The sequence below is a fragment of the Phaethon lepturus genome, unplaced genomic scaffold (genome assembly GCF_000687285.1).
Source record: "Phaethon lepturus isolate BGI_N335 unplaced genomic scaffold, ASM68728v1 scaffold1939, whole genome shotgun sequence".
In the NCBI taxonomy this organism is placed as follows: Eukaryota; Metazoa; Chordata; class Aves; order Phaethontiformes; family Phaethontidae; genus Phaethon; species Phaethon lepturus.
In genome coordinates this window covers 5,635-22,383 of record NW_010562554.1, presented here as the reverse complement: position 1 = coordinate 22,383, position 16,749 = coordinate 5,635, and the positions used below count along the sequence as shown (strand labels likewise).

Here is a 16,749-nt window from a genome sequence, read left to right as displayed (position 1 = left end):
GCAAAATGTTCATCTATATTCTAAAGGATAAAGAAAAAAAAAAAAAAAGAAAAACCCCCAAGAAAACCCTAAGTACTTTTCCAAGTCTACTATCATAAGAAGCTATTTCACAGAAGTTTGTAAAAAGCATTAATATTGTAGTAATTCTCACCGCAAAAGCTACCACACACACCTCAGACACTGAGTATGTGTGTGAAATTACTGAGCATGAGGCAACAGCTGAACCAGGTGGGGGATGCAGTAACTGAAATAATTACGTTTTCCATCTCAGCATTCCAGATGATTTCTGGTGTAAGGGTGCAACCAAACCAAATTTAAAAGGTACAACACTGGTTAAAAATGTCATTTTCAGTACAAACCAGATACACTTATTCAGTGCTGTACCTAAAGTAACTGTAGATATAGGTATTCACTATGTGAGCTAGAAGAATGAAAAGAATGTGAAATCAGTAACTGAAAACAAAACTAGTAGCAAGAAAGTAGTCCATAAATGTTTGAAGTGTCTATCCTGTGCATTCCTGTCAGGTTTTGAGAGAAACTCACAACCCAACACGGTCTACAGATAGGGAACACCACAAATACTCCATGTCAACCGCAGTGGTCTCCTCCAAAATAAAGTAAGACTAGAAACAGCCACTAAGATCAAAACCAAAGCACGTTGCTGTTCTTCCAAAGCAAGTCAGCTTTCCTTTGTGTTAATTGCAGAAAGATTATCAGTAGCACCATGCCCTACAAAATAACCATTTCAAAAGCACATGACTCTCTGGACAACAGCAATTCACTGCAATAGGTAAAACAACATCAAGTGCAGTTTAAAAAAAAAAAAAAAAGAGACAGAGACACATGTTCCCTAGTTACCTAGGATGAAATTACATTTTCAGTGGACCACATACGTTAAATATACTATGTCTTGTAAAATTATAAAATACAAAACCGAGATGAGTTACCCTAGTGCTTTATCAGGAACAGCTGCATCATTCCCCTATTAAAGGGGACAGAAATATCAGCGTTAAGAGTGGCAACAGACAACACTATATATCCCATTTTTCTCCAAGTCCCATTTTTATCCCAGTCCCTGCAACGGGACTAGAAGCACCCAAGTCCTTGGGGTACACCAGCAAAAGCTTCTGAGGAAAACATTGGGAAGCACAGTTTGACATATGCTATCTTCTTGTGAAAATGAAGTTGAAATTACAAAGGTGGAAAGAGAAGTGTGGAAAAAGCTAGGAGAAAATTAAGATAGATGATAAAAGGACTAATATAAAAGCTAAAGATGCTTAGCCAATAAAAACTGGACAACTGTCTTTTCTTATTTGAATAATAGAAGTCACACATTTGCAGCTTACGTCAGGAGCACCACACAGCTGAGCATGCAAGATGAGAAGTCAGGCTTTGGGAAACAAGGAAGCAAAGTTGGAAGAAATTAAGATCTAAGGCACCTACAAAAATACATGGCTCCATCTGCACCCTTTCCAGCAAGTTTCAGCTGGCTAGGGGAATGTAAAATCTAAAATTTACTTCTTCCTCACGTTTTTAAAGACTGCAAAAAGAAGGGAAAGATGGGAGAACGGGCATGGTCCCCGTATTTATACGGAACAAGGGAAGGCTGTACACAATAAGGATGGCTAAGGTGAGAACACAGTATAGATTTTGAATTTGGTCTGTATTACATTTGTTATGCAGCATTAGCAATGGCTACAGAACACAGTTCAAGGATGCAGCATACAGAAATGAGATATGAAATCCACATTCTGGCTATTTCCACCAGTCCAGAAGGACTTCAGTTCTCTGGGTAAGCATCTGAAGATTACTGTTACTTTGATAACATCTGCCCCTGCATCCCTACATAGCACGTACACTTTGCAATATTCATCGTGACACTAGACTGGGAAGGAAGGGAGTTTAAAACAGGCAACTCATTTCATTTTTTGTGCAGAAAAGGAACATGCTGTTTTTTCTGTCTATCAAGGGTCTTCCAAGAAATGAGAAGGTAACTGTGGTACTCTGATAACAGCATACAAAATGCACAAAACTAGCCATATTTAAATATATTACAGCCCATTCCCACTGCCCAAATAAAACTACCCATAACATGTATGACCCTGCCCCAGGACACACCGGTTAGGTGACTAGTCTCTCATCTGACACGATCCCATTAAGCTTCTCCCATCGCACAAGGCTTCCAGCTGCAGAGCGACAATTCATGGAGAACCTGACATTTATCAGCTTTTTTTCCTTACAGAAATGACAGGGTTCATCAGTCACTAGCCAGCTCTCAAAATGCCACTTACTCACACCATAAGTATTTGAAGGTACAGCATATACCTTTGGGATAGGCTCCTTTTCCAAGTCACTCCCAAAAGAAGCTTTTTCTCTTCACCCTCTCTTCATTGATTGTACCATTGACTGCAGAAAGAGCCTGAAAGGACCAGTCTCCAAACTCCAACTCCTACATCAATTGAATCCTGGGCTGCATCCAAAGCAGTGTGGCCAGCAGGTTGAGGGAGGTGATTCTGCTCCTCTACTCCCCTCGGGGTCAGACCCCACCCAGAGTACTGCGTCCCACTCTGGGGTCCCCAGCACAAGAAAGGCATGGACCTGCTAGAGCAGGTCCAGAGGAGGGTCATAAAAATGGTAAGAGGGCTGGAACACATCTCCTGTGAGGAAAGGCTCAGATTTGGGGACAGGCTAAGAGAGTTGGGGTTGTTCAGCCTGGAGAAGAGAAGGCTCTGGGAAGAGCTTATTGCAGCCTTTCAGTATATAAAGGGGGCTTACAAGAAAGAGGAGAGAGACTTTCTACTATGGCCTGTAGTTACAGAACATGGGACAACCGTTTTAAACTGAGAGTAGGTTTAGACTAGATAAGGAAAGCCTTTCAGTATATAAAGGGGGCTTACAAGGAAGAGGAGAGAGAGACTTTCTACTATGGCCTGTAGTTACAGAACATGGGACAACCGTTTTAAACTGAGAGTAGGTTTAGACTAGATAAGGAAGAATATTTTCACAATGAGGGTGGTGAGGCAGTGGAACAGGTTGCCCAGAGAAGTTGTTGATGCCCCATCCCTGGAAGTGTTAAAGGTCAGGCTGGATGGGGCTTTGAGCAACCAGATCTAATGAAAGATGTCTCTGCCCACAACAGGAGGGCTGGATTAGATGATCTTTGAAGGTCCCTTCCAATCCAAACCATTCTATGATTCTACAGAATTAGGTGCTTAAAATTCAGGGATTTCAAGAGCTTCTGTAAGCACACACCCCTTTCCAGAGTTAACTATCACTTCAGTTCTTCCCTGAGTCTACCTAATTTCACCCACACACAGTTATTATACTTGCCAGCACCGTGTCGTTCCTCAGTCTCTGAAGAACCAGCTCCATGTTGATTTTTGGTGTAATGACATTTCCAATGCCACAAAAGCAATAATAGCCTTATAAGGAAGGATTATGCTTCCTGAATTTCCTAAGGTTCTGTTAACATATAACCATGTAGTTTGTGGTCCATACGTTCCTGGTATGCATTTTGCTCTCCTTTTTAAAAGGTTCAACATTACATGCTTATTTTGCCTCCAACTACTGCTTAACTCTGGCATATAATTAGAAAAAGTTATCATGAAAGAACCTTAGAATTCATATCCATTATATGGTACCTATAAATAGTACAGAATTGCAGCTAGTTTCCTTTTCCACAAGATTATTTCTCCAAAAAGTCTACCTTAAGCTTAAAAGGTTTGGGGTTTTTTTTCCCCCAAATGTCAGTTTTAACCAGTCTCCTGCCTCTTTGTTTGGTCACTTTTGATTGGAAACCTGTTTTACAGTGTGAATGATAAAAAGCACTAATGAATTTTTATAAAATTAATCCAATATAATTTAAAGAGAGAGACCTTATGCCCACACTATGCAATAGGGGAGAGAAATTTTTGCGAATTGTTAGCTACTGAATCCCAGAAATTCTTGCGTGAGCCAGAAATTACAGGAAGTACTAATTTCCTAAATGAGGGCACTCATCCATTTCAAAGCAAACTATCTTCACACACATGAAGTCCTACAGTTCTAGCTTAGAATATAAGGGATGCTGTAAAAACAACTGCAAAGCAATGTAACTAGATTTAGTTTTGATGAAACTGTTGTTATGTCTCAGCAGTATTGTCAAAGACCATTCTTCCAGAAGCATCTTTGAGATCATTCCCCCACACACTTTTTTGAAGGCAAAGCAACTTGAAGTAAATTGCATCCAAGTTAAACACTATTCTTTCCTCTCACATTTAGGCATATAATGTGCAAGGGAAAGGCACATGAGGCTTTCCTTAGCAGTCCGCTTAGGGAGTTTGACAAGCAGGACAGTATTCTAGTAAGAACAATTCTAGTAAGAAAATCTGAAAGTAAGGACTATGTTCCTAATACTTGCCATTTTCTACAGAGCTGGGAGAAGTGGATACAAATTATGGGGGGGAAAATACTCCTTCCTTGGAAGACTGATTTTAAATAAGCACAAAAGAAAGTGAAGTCGATAATTTTGTCATCCTAGACTTAAGTGGCAAAGACACCAAAAGCCAGAGGAAGAGCATGTGCGTAGACAGTTACTTGAATGGAATTGTCAATACCATTAATTGGCCTGTAAAAAGCTACAGATCTTCCACAAGGGAAAACAGAAGGATAAAAAAAAAAAATAGTATCTTATCAGCCACTAACTGGAGGGAAGACTAAACAGACAGCCAGTAACAAGTCACATCCAAATTTTAGAAAGTGAAAAGTTCTGCAGTTTACAGCCAAGGAATTCCCTAAATAGGTAACAAAGGTAGTCTAAGCTGCTAATTAAGACTAGTTTTCTACATAAGCTTCATTTTCAAGTTGCTGAGATCAGTTCTGCTCTCTCTCTCCCTCACACACAGCAACAAGCACGGCCCAAAAAAGAGACAGGAACACTGAGCTCCCTATGACCTTTAAAAAGCACAATCAAGAAGAAGAGAGAGATTCGTAATTACGGCTCAGATTGTTCCCTTTTGAACGCTTTAACTGAACATTCTTCAATTTCCTTATCAAGATTACTGAAACAGGTTGGGGAGGCTAATCCAATTCACTATTACAACAAGATTTCATTTTTAAAATATCTTTCACTCCACTCATGCAACTTCAATCTTCAATGACTTAAATAAAAATTGAATTACTTTATTTTAAAAAAAATATTGCTAAATATATGTTAAATATTTCGTCCTTGTCTAACACACAAGATGCAACATCTCTTATTTAAAGGCCAGATGGCACTGCATTCACTATTACATTGTTAAATAGTGTTCCAGAAATAAACTTTGGAGTTTCTTAAGATTCAGTTTTGCCATTTAGCAAACAGCTGTGATTAACACTGACTGCTCTACCTACTCAAACTCTGTAAATATTACTTGTCATGCTAAATTCAGATAAGCCAGAGTGAGAGCTCTTAACATTATTTATATCAGCCTAGCCAGACCACCTACAACAGTCCTGCTTCTATGTATTTCCAAGATAAGCCTCCCCATCACTTTTGTTGTATCATGTAACACTGTATTTTAATCAGACATTATTATGCGAAACCTTAAAACAGAATTACATTGTCTTGTTCCACACAATTTTAAGGACATTTTCCATTCTGTGTCATGCTACCAGATGTGTAATCTACACTGGGAGCACCCTAGCATACACTAAGAAAAACACAGTCAAGGACTGTCCCAGGAATCCATTATCAGAAAAAGCATGTCATTCTGATCTGCTTCTGGATCATCCGCATTGAGCGCATCATTCTTGCCTTTGAAGACCTTTTTTTCTCCGGGTACTTAAATTCAGATCAGCATTAAAGACTGAGGTCAGAAGTTGACAAAAACTTCAAAACCTCTAGAATGAAACACACATATATAGACAAAACCACCACGCTGAGTGACTTTGTTTCTCTAACATGAAATCTCTGGATATTTGTGGTTCTGTGACTCTTGAAAAGCATGCCTACAACAAATCTTTCCGCAAAACAATGCTCCTAAGCGCAGTAATGTTTGCTCTATTCTTTTCATTATGTTCACTGTCATAATGAAATGCCTATTTCAGCATTCTACCTGCTAGCTGCAGATGTTAAGAGGAAAATTTCTCTGCTTACCTCGTAATTCCCTTTCAGTAGTAAGGTCCACAGATCCATTCAGCCTGCTTGCAGCTTGGGGGTAAACCAGACTCATCAGTCATGGGCATCAGGAGAATATCCTTCCCACCTAATGAAATTCACCCCTCCCCACATGAAAAGTTTCTAAAGCTAAAATAAGATATTCTACTTTCTTGCTTCACAAACCGTGCAGTTCTGTGGAAAAAAAGGGGTATGGAGGCTGTGAATGATGGGGATACTACAAATAATGTTATTATTATGATCTTTTGTTGAATCCTCAGGATTTGGAGATCCTGTCCCAGTAGGAGACCATCTGTACATTTTGGAGTGAGGGGAAAAAAAAAAAAAAAGATTGTGTATGGCAGAGGAAAGCTTTTTTATTTGCCATGCTAGCGTTCAGGCAGGGAACTTCTGAAACACTCTACCTGCCAGTCAGTAATAATCTCATACTTTAGCATCCAAAAAAAAAAAAAAAGGTATTCTTTATCCTTTCCACGCACAGACAAGACTGCTGAAAAAATGGTGAAAGCTAAAAACTGGATACAAGTTAGATTGTTTAGTGTGCTGATGGGCAGCAGGCCTTAAATCATAATTTAAAGCACAGCAGTGAAACTCTGCACTTTGTTTCAGCCATTAAAGAAACTTGTTGATTTTGTTGTCCCCTGAGTTTGACAGATAACTGTCTTATTCAAATATACATTTCACGCTGAAAGAACTATTTTTTTGGCTAGGGCAAATTCCTTGTGAAGCACCCATCTGAGAGTCCGATGCTAGTTTAAACATCAGAGACACACATAAAAGGCTTTCCAAAGAAGGTACCTGGACATCGTTCAAGCCTAAGAACCACAAATAAATAAATAAACAAACAAACGTATAAAGCTGACACAATCTCTCTTCTCTTTCTAGACATGAAGCCATGAGAGCACTGTATGGATCTCTAAGTTCCCCAATCTTTGCTGGTAAAAAGCCAACATCACAGTGGGCTTGGTGGTGGTGGGGCAGAGCTAACCCTTAAGCCAACTCTACAGAATGAACACATACAGACAGAGAAGGTGCTTGGGATGAACAGACACTAAGACTGTATTCATAAGACTGCAAGGTATGCCCTAGGAAGCCTTACAGACAAACACCCTGATTTACTCAAATACCCTCACATACAAACACTCTGATTTTTTAATTTCAGGGAGAAGTCATGCCCTGTGTTTTGGGTGTTACACGAATCAGGAAGTACTGAAGAAAAATCCTGGAAGCAAGTGGGAATTCCTAAATGCAACCCACGCTGCGAGGAACAGGTTATGCTTGCTTATAGGGCAGCTCTACAGCCACACACAGTCCTGCAGAATAGGCAAGGAAATTAGACTTGCTCTCATTAGACTGAGAAACACTGTAAAAAGACACTCCCACTCACAGCTTAACTGTGTAACTTGTTTCTCCAAATGGTTCAGCTAGCCAACAGGACAAGTCCTGCTCCAAGCTGCACCCACCTAATTATTAGCGAAAATACCTCTCATGCATTAGCATTCACTGTTTTGCTCCAGAAAGCAACCACATCATGACTTAAGAGAGCACAAATCACAGAGAAACACAAAAAATAACACTGGTAACATTAAGACATCTAGTCTGTTATCAAATCCTAAAGCAGTGTGTCACACATCTTTCTAGTATGCCTTAAAACAATACATAAGCTAAAAGAGGAATGCTTCACCTAACAAGGGAGAACTTTTGGCGCATATACCAGCACTGGATAAGCAGATTGAAGGACTCAGAAGAAGAAAAGTTGACACACACTGAGCATGGCTATGCAAGAGGAAAGAAAAAAGGTTCAAGGGAGGCCTTGCCTATGTTGTTCAAATGTCCAGTTGGGACCCTTAAAAGTACTCCTTTTGGCAACACAAAGGAAAAGAAAAACATAAAAGGTCTATGCAGCAGAATTCTTAACAGCAGAGGAAAAATCTTAACAGCAATTCCATGTATCAATGGTTTGAACAAGTTCAGACACGGGCCTGGGACAGCGAAGCTGAACACTGGCATTCATCTTATACATCAGACCCTGTGAAAAACAGACTGGATATCTGAATTCATGAGGAAGACACTTCCACTGATGGTTTACCACAAGGCAATTCAAGCCTATTATCTGCTATTAGGAAGAACTTCCTAACTAACCTTCAAAGTATTGCTGTTTGGAAAACATTCCCCATTACTTTTGTTGCTTTCCCCATTTAAGACAGTAGGGCAAATTTGCAGTGCCACAGGATTTTAAGTAGGTAGTTTAAAAAAAAAAAAAAAGTAAGAGACACTAAGTACATACTGATCACTGTACTACATGAAGACGAATTAGAGATTTCACTGCCTGTATTAGGCAGTTTCCCAGACAAGAGTTTAAGACCTAAGAATTTAGGATGCAGTTCCCTAAGTTTCCACACATTCTAGTGGCCAGAAGACAGGCAACAAGCACAGGGACTTCAAGTTTTTCCCAAAACAAGCCCAGCTATAGGAGAATAAACTACCAGTATATATTTTGTTTGCTCACTATTTGACAGATCTCATACGGAGCACATAGGTCCAGCCTATTCCATCAAGTAACACCATGGATTATTATCCAAAGCACACAGAAACTCCAGTAAGGCATTTGCAATCATACCCAAACACCTCTACGAGCCTTACTTGGTCTCTTCAGCCAGGGAGACACAATTAGCATTACTTACTTTCTAAGTCCTAGCAATTTTGGGGTCCCAGCAAGTGCAGAGGGAAAAGAACAGAGAAGGGAACAAAGAGCACAAGTAGGCAACCTTTGGAGAAGCCGAAGAGCATTTCACTGCTTTTACCAAACACAAGGCGGTCAGCTGCACCATCAAATTCACTTGCAACAAATGATGCAAATTTTGTAACTAAAAAAGGAAAGCTGCAGTTGTTGGTAGCCAGACTGAAAGAAATGTATCTATTACTCTGAGAGGTAAATAATCCATAAGGACTTCAGGTTGCAGTTCTAATTGGCTACAAACAAGATCTCCCAGTAATTTCTAATTGGAACCAGACAGGATCCCTTTCTCTCTGTCACTAAGACATTCCCCAACAGACTTCAAGAACAGTTACATTTTGGGTGGACACCCCATGAGTTTCCCTCGTGTTACGTCAATATTCTTTTGCATTGGAAAGCATGCATCTTTAGCCCAAGCTTACCATCGACTTCCCAACTGCCATATTCCCACCTACCATGAATACCCCATGAGCCAAAGACAACAGGGCCACACATTTGACACTGCTTCTTTAAGCATAAATCTGATAGCAGAAATTTCTACTAATGAGATTGAAGTGTTTTTGTAAAAATACAATATTCACATTATAGAAAGATAACCTGGGAGCACTTCCCAGATCAAAGCAGGCCCAGAATTGAATAAAAGTCCAGCCCTCCAGGAGAACTCACCAAGACCACCAGGACAAGCATATGGCTCTTCCTAAAGCAAGTGAGGACCCCTGGTTTTTAGCTTCAATACCAGGAAGTAGATACAGACTTTGAGGGAGGACGGGTTACACTGTTCTGTTCCGCAACAGCTCATGTAGCGCTGAAATAGCATCACAGCATTTCCCTGGACTGCTTAGGATCAATAACAAATTTTTACCCTTACTCTTGCACAGCTCCACATACTGACATCTCTATAAACGCCTGGTAGCCCTATTTTAACCAAAGTTGTTTCTAGTCATTTGCTCCAAAACAGAGGCTATCATCACTCACACTACCAAAAGACAGGCAGGACAAGAAAGAAGCCAGAGCCACTGCAGCCAGTGATCTCTCAGGGAAGTCAGCAACCTTCTTCTAGCTACTGTCTGCAAAGCAGCAGTCCACCTCATGCTTTGGGAACCGTCTCAGCTTGTCATGTTTCTTCTATTCATTTTCAAAATCAGGCAGGATCCCAAATTTTTGGCCTTGGTTTTCAGTAACCGCGAAGTCTGAACAAGCCTGTTCTTAGGTGCCAGTGCTGCAAAAAACTGCATGAAAAGTTTTGTGAACTTCTACAGAAAAGGAAGAATGTCATAAAAGCCCTGGTCCATGCAATTTTTAGTTAAGACTTTGTCATAGTCACTGGGTGCATATTAGCTGTACCTGTTAGCGCTTGCGGAAGGTTTCAAAAGACATTTTCCACTTCTGTTGCTGCTGGAGTGGTGCCAGCTGACAGCTTTCATACCCATGGGAAGTGGCTAAAGCAATGCCAGTCTGAACTTGACTACACTGCAGGAGCTCTTAATAATAAGATTGCTTCTGGAGGACTCCTCTGTTTAGAAACAGTTGGGTTTTACTGTTAGGGACTAAGCTGACTCCCCAAAGAATCCATGTTAGAAATACCCCACTTTATGAAAGGATGTCCAAGGTTAATAGGCCTCTACTGATACTCATGACTCTACATCTGAGTTACTGTAGCTTTCTGAAGAAAGATGGAAATGGTTCCACACATGGCAACTCAGAAAAACAATATGGGCAAGGTAACCATAAAGGCAGGTGCAGATTAAAAAAAAAAAAAAAAAAAAAAAAGAAGGGGAGGGGGAGATAGAGAACAATCAGGTACTGCAAGAAATTTCAAATTCTCTAAAATGCTATGTTTCCCAGCAACAGTAACAAACTATAACTTTTCTGAGTTAAAGCACAGATACCTTAAGTTCCGTGAATAGCAAGTTAGACTCTTCAGCCTGGAAAAATGCACCTGGGGATATGGTAAAAAACTACAATAGGCATTGACAGCAGGTCAAGTGGATAGGGATCAGCTGCTCACTGCCTCTTCCAATACTAGGGATCATAGGCACGGTAAGGTAGAGCCAGTTCAAAAAAAACGAACAGCAAATCAATGCAATGGGTAATAGACCTGTGCAGCTATTTGCCAGGGGAGAATACTAATGATGTCTATATGAGCTCAAGGAGAAACTGGACAAGTACATGGAAGAGAGATTGATTATGGGCTACCAATTAGACAAACCAAAATCCAAAGCTCAAGAAATCCTCTGAACCAGGAACAGTCAGGGGATGGAAAGAGGAGTAATCAAACACTCACTTTTCATTTTAATCCTCACTATGCATCTGCAACTCAACTCAACTCAACTGTAACTCACTGCAACTGCTGAAGGAAGCTGGGCTAGACGAGCCTTTGGTCTCAACCAGCACAGCCATTGTCATGTATTCAAGTGAGGAGACATGGAACTACCTTTTCTCCTTCAGATTGGAAGAGATACCCTTCTCTCCAATAAGAGGAGAGAGATTTCCCTTCTGCAAGTGTGGACGTTCATTTCAGTCAAAAGGAGACCCACATGTCACCACTTTGGAAATCTGTCCTTGCAACCGTGCTCTACTTTCCAAATGCATCTTAAAAGCTTATCAAATTTCATCTTAAGAGCTGTTCCGTGAGGTTTCATCTCCACAGCTCCCACTGGAGTTTTTGTCAGAACCAACCTGCTCCTATAGTTGGGGACCTTCTGATTTCCACCCATCACAGCCAGCTTTTACCCATCTGTTCTTGTGCCAACAATTGTCTGTTTGGAGCTAAGCTGCAAGCGATCTGACATGTTCACAATAATGGATCAATGGTCTACTACAATGAAGGAAAGCAAAAGGTCAGATCTGCATTACAAAACACGTATTTAATTTTGCACCTAAAATTCCAAGTTACTCCAAATCCCAGAGAACAGAGTCGAAACACACACACACTTCAGATTCTGCATCAGCCTGCCTATGTCAAATGAACATGCAAAGGGATTTTTCTTAAGCTGGTCCCTCAGACTGGAACGAATATAAAAAATAAGCGCAGACCTGTAAATAAATTTATAGGTATATTACATACAATTATGCAAGTCATTTATATGATAGGGGTAACAATAAAGAGAAAATAAATTAAGGTAGTAATAAAGTATTAAAAAAAACTTACTTCCCAATGTTTTCAGGTAGTGCTTGCAGAGAGATGTCATTTACTGAAAGACACGTTAGATTCTGTAACTCAGGAAAGCTTTCGGGCAACCTATGGAGATATTAATTCAAATCAAGGACTTCCAGCAGAAGTATTCACATTCATGTAATACATACTGGAAAAAAGAACATGTAGTGGAAAACAAGAGTCTATATACACACACATACACACAGAGGGAGGCATGCCCAGACTCCAGCATGACTCTCGGAAAATTCTAGTGATCATAGTAAGAAAAATAAAACATGACTTAGAGACTTTAAAGCTGCTTCTGTGTCAAAGAATAGGTAATATCCCTGTCTCCTAGCCCCTTCTTTCCCTGCCCCCAATTTGCAAACTTTAAAAAGCTACAGGGCTTGAGAACACTTGAAGCATTTTAACAAATTTTTAAAAATCAAACATCATTAAAAAAAACTTCTTTACTATTATTTTCCTGCATCACCTAGATGGTAAAATAATTAAACATATTATTTTTATTCAGGCTTCAGTTACATACCTACATACTTACAGCATGGCCACTTCATATTAGCTACTAGGCTGCTCTTCAACTGCTGCTTTTTTAAGAAACGTCTGTTCACTACAAAGATAACGTTCTGCTGTTACAGCATCTCACATTTACTGGTTCACAACAGAACAGCATGGCCTTCTTACACTATAGAAGGCAGCTATACGCAAAACACTCCCAAAGTTTCCAAAGCCTTTAGGTCCATCACCCGGCAGGTCTTCTGCAAGGCTTGGCCTTCGCTCCCACAGAAGGATTCCTGCACCACTTGCTGCTCACTGGCAGCCAGGTTGCACTAAGCAACTCAGTTTGCAGTTGCACAGGAGACAGGGTGGGGTAGAAGGGGCAATACGGTAGAGGAGGAGAAGCCCGTTGCCCAGCCATCCAACTTCTGCTTGACCCCCAGAGCATACAACCTAAGCTGTAGCATTTGGTTTGGTTCCTGCTCTCCCCACCACCCGGCTCAAGGTACACGGTATGACCTGTCAGCAACTAGCCAAAAGGAGATGCGCACCTACAGGGAAATAAAACTGTACATGATGGGGAAAGGGAAAAAGACAAATTACAACAGATGGGCAGGGAGGGCTTTTCATGCACTCAACTCTACTGCACTGTTTGTCATTTTCTGGACCTTTTTAACAGAACATGCTCAATATCTCCAAAATGTGAGCTTCGCTGTAACCATTCATTACCTCTTAGGCTCTAGCAGGTTTAAGACTGGACTTAAATGGACTGATTATCTTTTGGTCACGCCCAAAGTGGACAGGTGGTTGGACTAGACGATTGTTGTAGGTCCCTTCCAACTGGAACTATTCTATTCTATCCTAGTTATAGCATATAGTGGACTTCCAGTTTAATCTACAATAAATGTGTCTGCTTTTTATTAATATAAACCTGAAATCATCTGAAGAAAGCTAGAAAAATTGTCTGCCAGCCACTTTTAATGCTGCAGGCTCATCAATTATTAAGTTTGACAATGAGGCAACATACTATATTAGTGGTAAGACATTGATTGGGAAGATCTCTGGATGGCTTTTAAGCTTAGAGGAAATAAGGGTAAGAATCAATAGCTAAAAAAGTTCCAGGATATCACACAGAAAAGGAAATCACTACTGGGCTTTCCCACTCTGCCTGGGCAAACTAGTGGCAAAACCTACGTGCTGTTATATAGGTAAAACTGAAATTCTGGATCTCATAACAGAAAATACCTGGCAACCATGTGTAAACAGCTTCTGGTATCTGTGTTTTCTAACTTAGTAAACTGCTTGGAGTGATGTTTTCCAGGACACACATACACTTTGGAGCCACTTTATCAAGAATTTTAAAAATTCCCTTAAACTATCAACAAAGAGTTATGAGATCTATTTCAACCCCACTAAAAAGTCTTTCAACTCATTTTTAAGTCCCCTTAGCTGTAGCTGTGCATTACAACTACTGTTTAAGGAAACACATTACTTGGGCCCCAGGCCTTATTCAGCAGACAAAATAGAGAAGGTAACTAGCACACTACTACAGACGACTTTGATTTCAATACCACGAGATGCAGCTCTGAGCTTTATGCACTGCACACTGATGCCTAGAAAAAAAGCTGTTCGGTGACCCTCACCACTTGCGTATCTAAACCATGAGTTCAGCCTCAGTTTGCTTTACCAGATTTTTGTGGTATTATTATCCTCACTATATAAACGGGCTACAGAGGCACAGGGATTAAGATCACAAGTGTCCCTTTAATGCTCAGAGATGTGACTTTCCAGAGAACTTAGGACGTACTATGGGCGGTATTCAAAGTGCACTTCTGAAGAATCTCAGCTGCACACGTGGGAGAAGCCGTCTTGTAAAACCACTGGAGCGGCTTAAGATATTACAGAGACTCTCCTGTTTGTTAGCACTGCTGCACCCCAGCCAGCCAGCTAATCCGGCAAGTATCCCTAGCCCATCTCAGTGCAAAGCAAAGCAGGTCAGGGAGCACTCGCTGTGAATACTCTGGCTTATGTGACTTGCTCAGCATCACAAAGGAACTCTGTGGAACGGGCTGGTTTAGGAAACAGTTTTCCAAATAGTATTCAAAGGCTTTAACTAGCAGATCGCCTCTTCCTTGCTATCTCCAGCCTCATTTCACTAGATAAAATTCCAAATGCTTCAGCAAATGGAATAGAGAAATGTAAATAAAACTCCTCTTCTATACTAAAAGTGTGCATAATCCCCAAACCCTAGCTCATCAAAACACAGACCGGCAACAGCCGTAGCAGCCACCGACATATGCAGTGCATTTTTGCCACATGTTACTGCATGTCACTGTGTCCCAATTGATGGGAGGGTGATGAAACACTAGTCCAAGCTTTAATCATTAGTAAAAGCCATTATCTGCAGTGGCTGATCTAAGGTCTACTCCAAATTGTCAGGCACCTGGGTTTGTGCCAATGCATTTGTGCTAACCACTGCCTTATCACCCCCAAGTATGAGCATGGTTTTCCTATGCATTTAAGAAGAGGAATGAAAATTACTTAAGAGACAATCAGATTTACATTTTTCCTGGTTGGCTAACAAATTTCATCCCCTCCCAGGAAAGATGCGCATCACTTTTTAAATCTGAACTTTTGTTGCAGTCCGTGCCAGAGACAGACAGTGTTGGCAAGATTTCATAGAGATCCTTGATCACAGTTTTTAAGGGCTTATTTAAAATTGTAATAGTTATAGCAAGATTGTAATTCTGGTATGGCAAGTACTAAGAAGAAGGTAGAAGTTACCTAGTCAGTGGATTCCCACTGAAATCTGCTATCTGTAGTGCTCTGCAGAATGAGATGCTTTCTGGTATTTCAGGAATATCTGCAGAAGGAAAAAAAAAAGGAAAAAAATTGTCAACAACTGTACTGCATCTACACTGAAAGTATTGCCTCATTACATTCAGTAATTTGCTTCTGCAACGACTTATCTTGGTATCTTTCAAGACATTTCAACATGCTAGACTGCTTCACGTCCAAGTATACGGCTATCACAGCAGAGCCATTTTGTACTTTTTCAAATCCCATTTCCCCCCCCTGCTCCACACTTGTCTTCCTGATCCTAGTCTGTGGACTGATCTTTATCAGCCTCTGCCCATCAAAAAAACCAGACTCTATGTGCTAGGACTGTCCTAAAGAACCAATTCAAACCTGAACCTCTTGTAATTTGATCAATACACACCCACAATTTGTGCTGGCAGAAAGTATGTGGGGAAGAAAAACAAAGGAAGGAAGAAGAGAATGTGCAAGTCTCTCCACCTGTAACATACGCTCATGGGAGCAGCACTACCCTGCCTCACGCTAAAGCCAGGTAATTTGAAAATATTACTCAAATTGACAGGTCCCAAATAAGTGCTAGTACATTATTCCAGATTGTCAGAAAGTAACTGGAGATATTTGTATGTGAAAACAAATATTTTTTTTCAATTATCTTCAACATAACATGTTTACCTACTGAAGTTATGCCTGCTATCTGAAAAATAAAATTGTCTTCTGGGCCTCTTACATCCAGCTGTATTTCCACAAATAGCCTGTGGGTCCTCTTCTTTACTGTCGTTGACATCCAGCAAAAATGAAACCAACATGTTTGGTTTCCTTGTTTAACAACTTATTTTTACGATTCATTTTGAAAAGAATTCAAAAATAAAACAAGGCAAATCTTAAATTAAAAAAATCAGACTTCTGTTGCCAAGTTTTTACTATTTCCATTTTTTTGACAGAGCAGTACATCTACTCCGTCTCCTCTTCCTGCTGTTCTCATCACAAAGAATAATTCAGGAAATGTCTTCATAGATTTTCCTCATGCAAGTGGCACCACTGACCTCAGCAGCTGTCAGTGATCTAAATATGCTGAAAAATATTCAGAAATTAGGTCTCTTCCTACCTAGCTGAGCAACTCAGAATTGACTACCTATGTATTTCACCCAGCTCTTCTCCCCAAAAATGGTGCGATGGAGGGAGGAGGGGGGGAGGGAGGAGAGCACCTGCTCCTCAGGTTCATCTCTTGCCAGGGAATCTGAGGAAATGCATTTATCTTGAATGATTTCCAGCTCAGAACTGAACCCAGAGACAGCAAGAACATCTTCCAAACCCACGGGTCACCAGTTGTGAACGATCAACAAAAGGGCGGTAGAGCAGCATGTCCTGGGAACCTTCTTCTGTTTCCTACATGAGTGGGAAGGGCTG

General features: G+C 40.5%; 1 protein-coding gene across 1 annotated transcript in view; it reads right to left on the bottom strand.

Moving 5' to 3' along the window:
* LOC104626375 (leucine-rich repeat-containing protein 1-like) overlaps positions 1–16,148 on the bottom strand; it is a 31,297-nt gene extending 15,149 nt beyond the window's left edge. Inside the window, exons 1-3 of the mRNA XM_010294289.1 lie at positions 16,070–16,148; positions 15,310–15,388; positions 12,025–12,114 (exon numbers count right to left, since the gene is read on the bottom strand). Of these exons, the coding sequence (XP_010292591.1) occupies positions 12,025–12,114; positions 15,310–15,388; positions 16,070–16,148 (248 nt within the window). The remainder of the gene's footprint in view (positions 1–12,024; positions 12,115–15,309; positions 15,389–16,069) is intronic.
* Between the last annotated feature and the right edge of the window lie 601 nt (positions 16,149–16,749).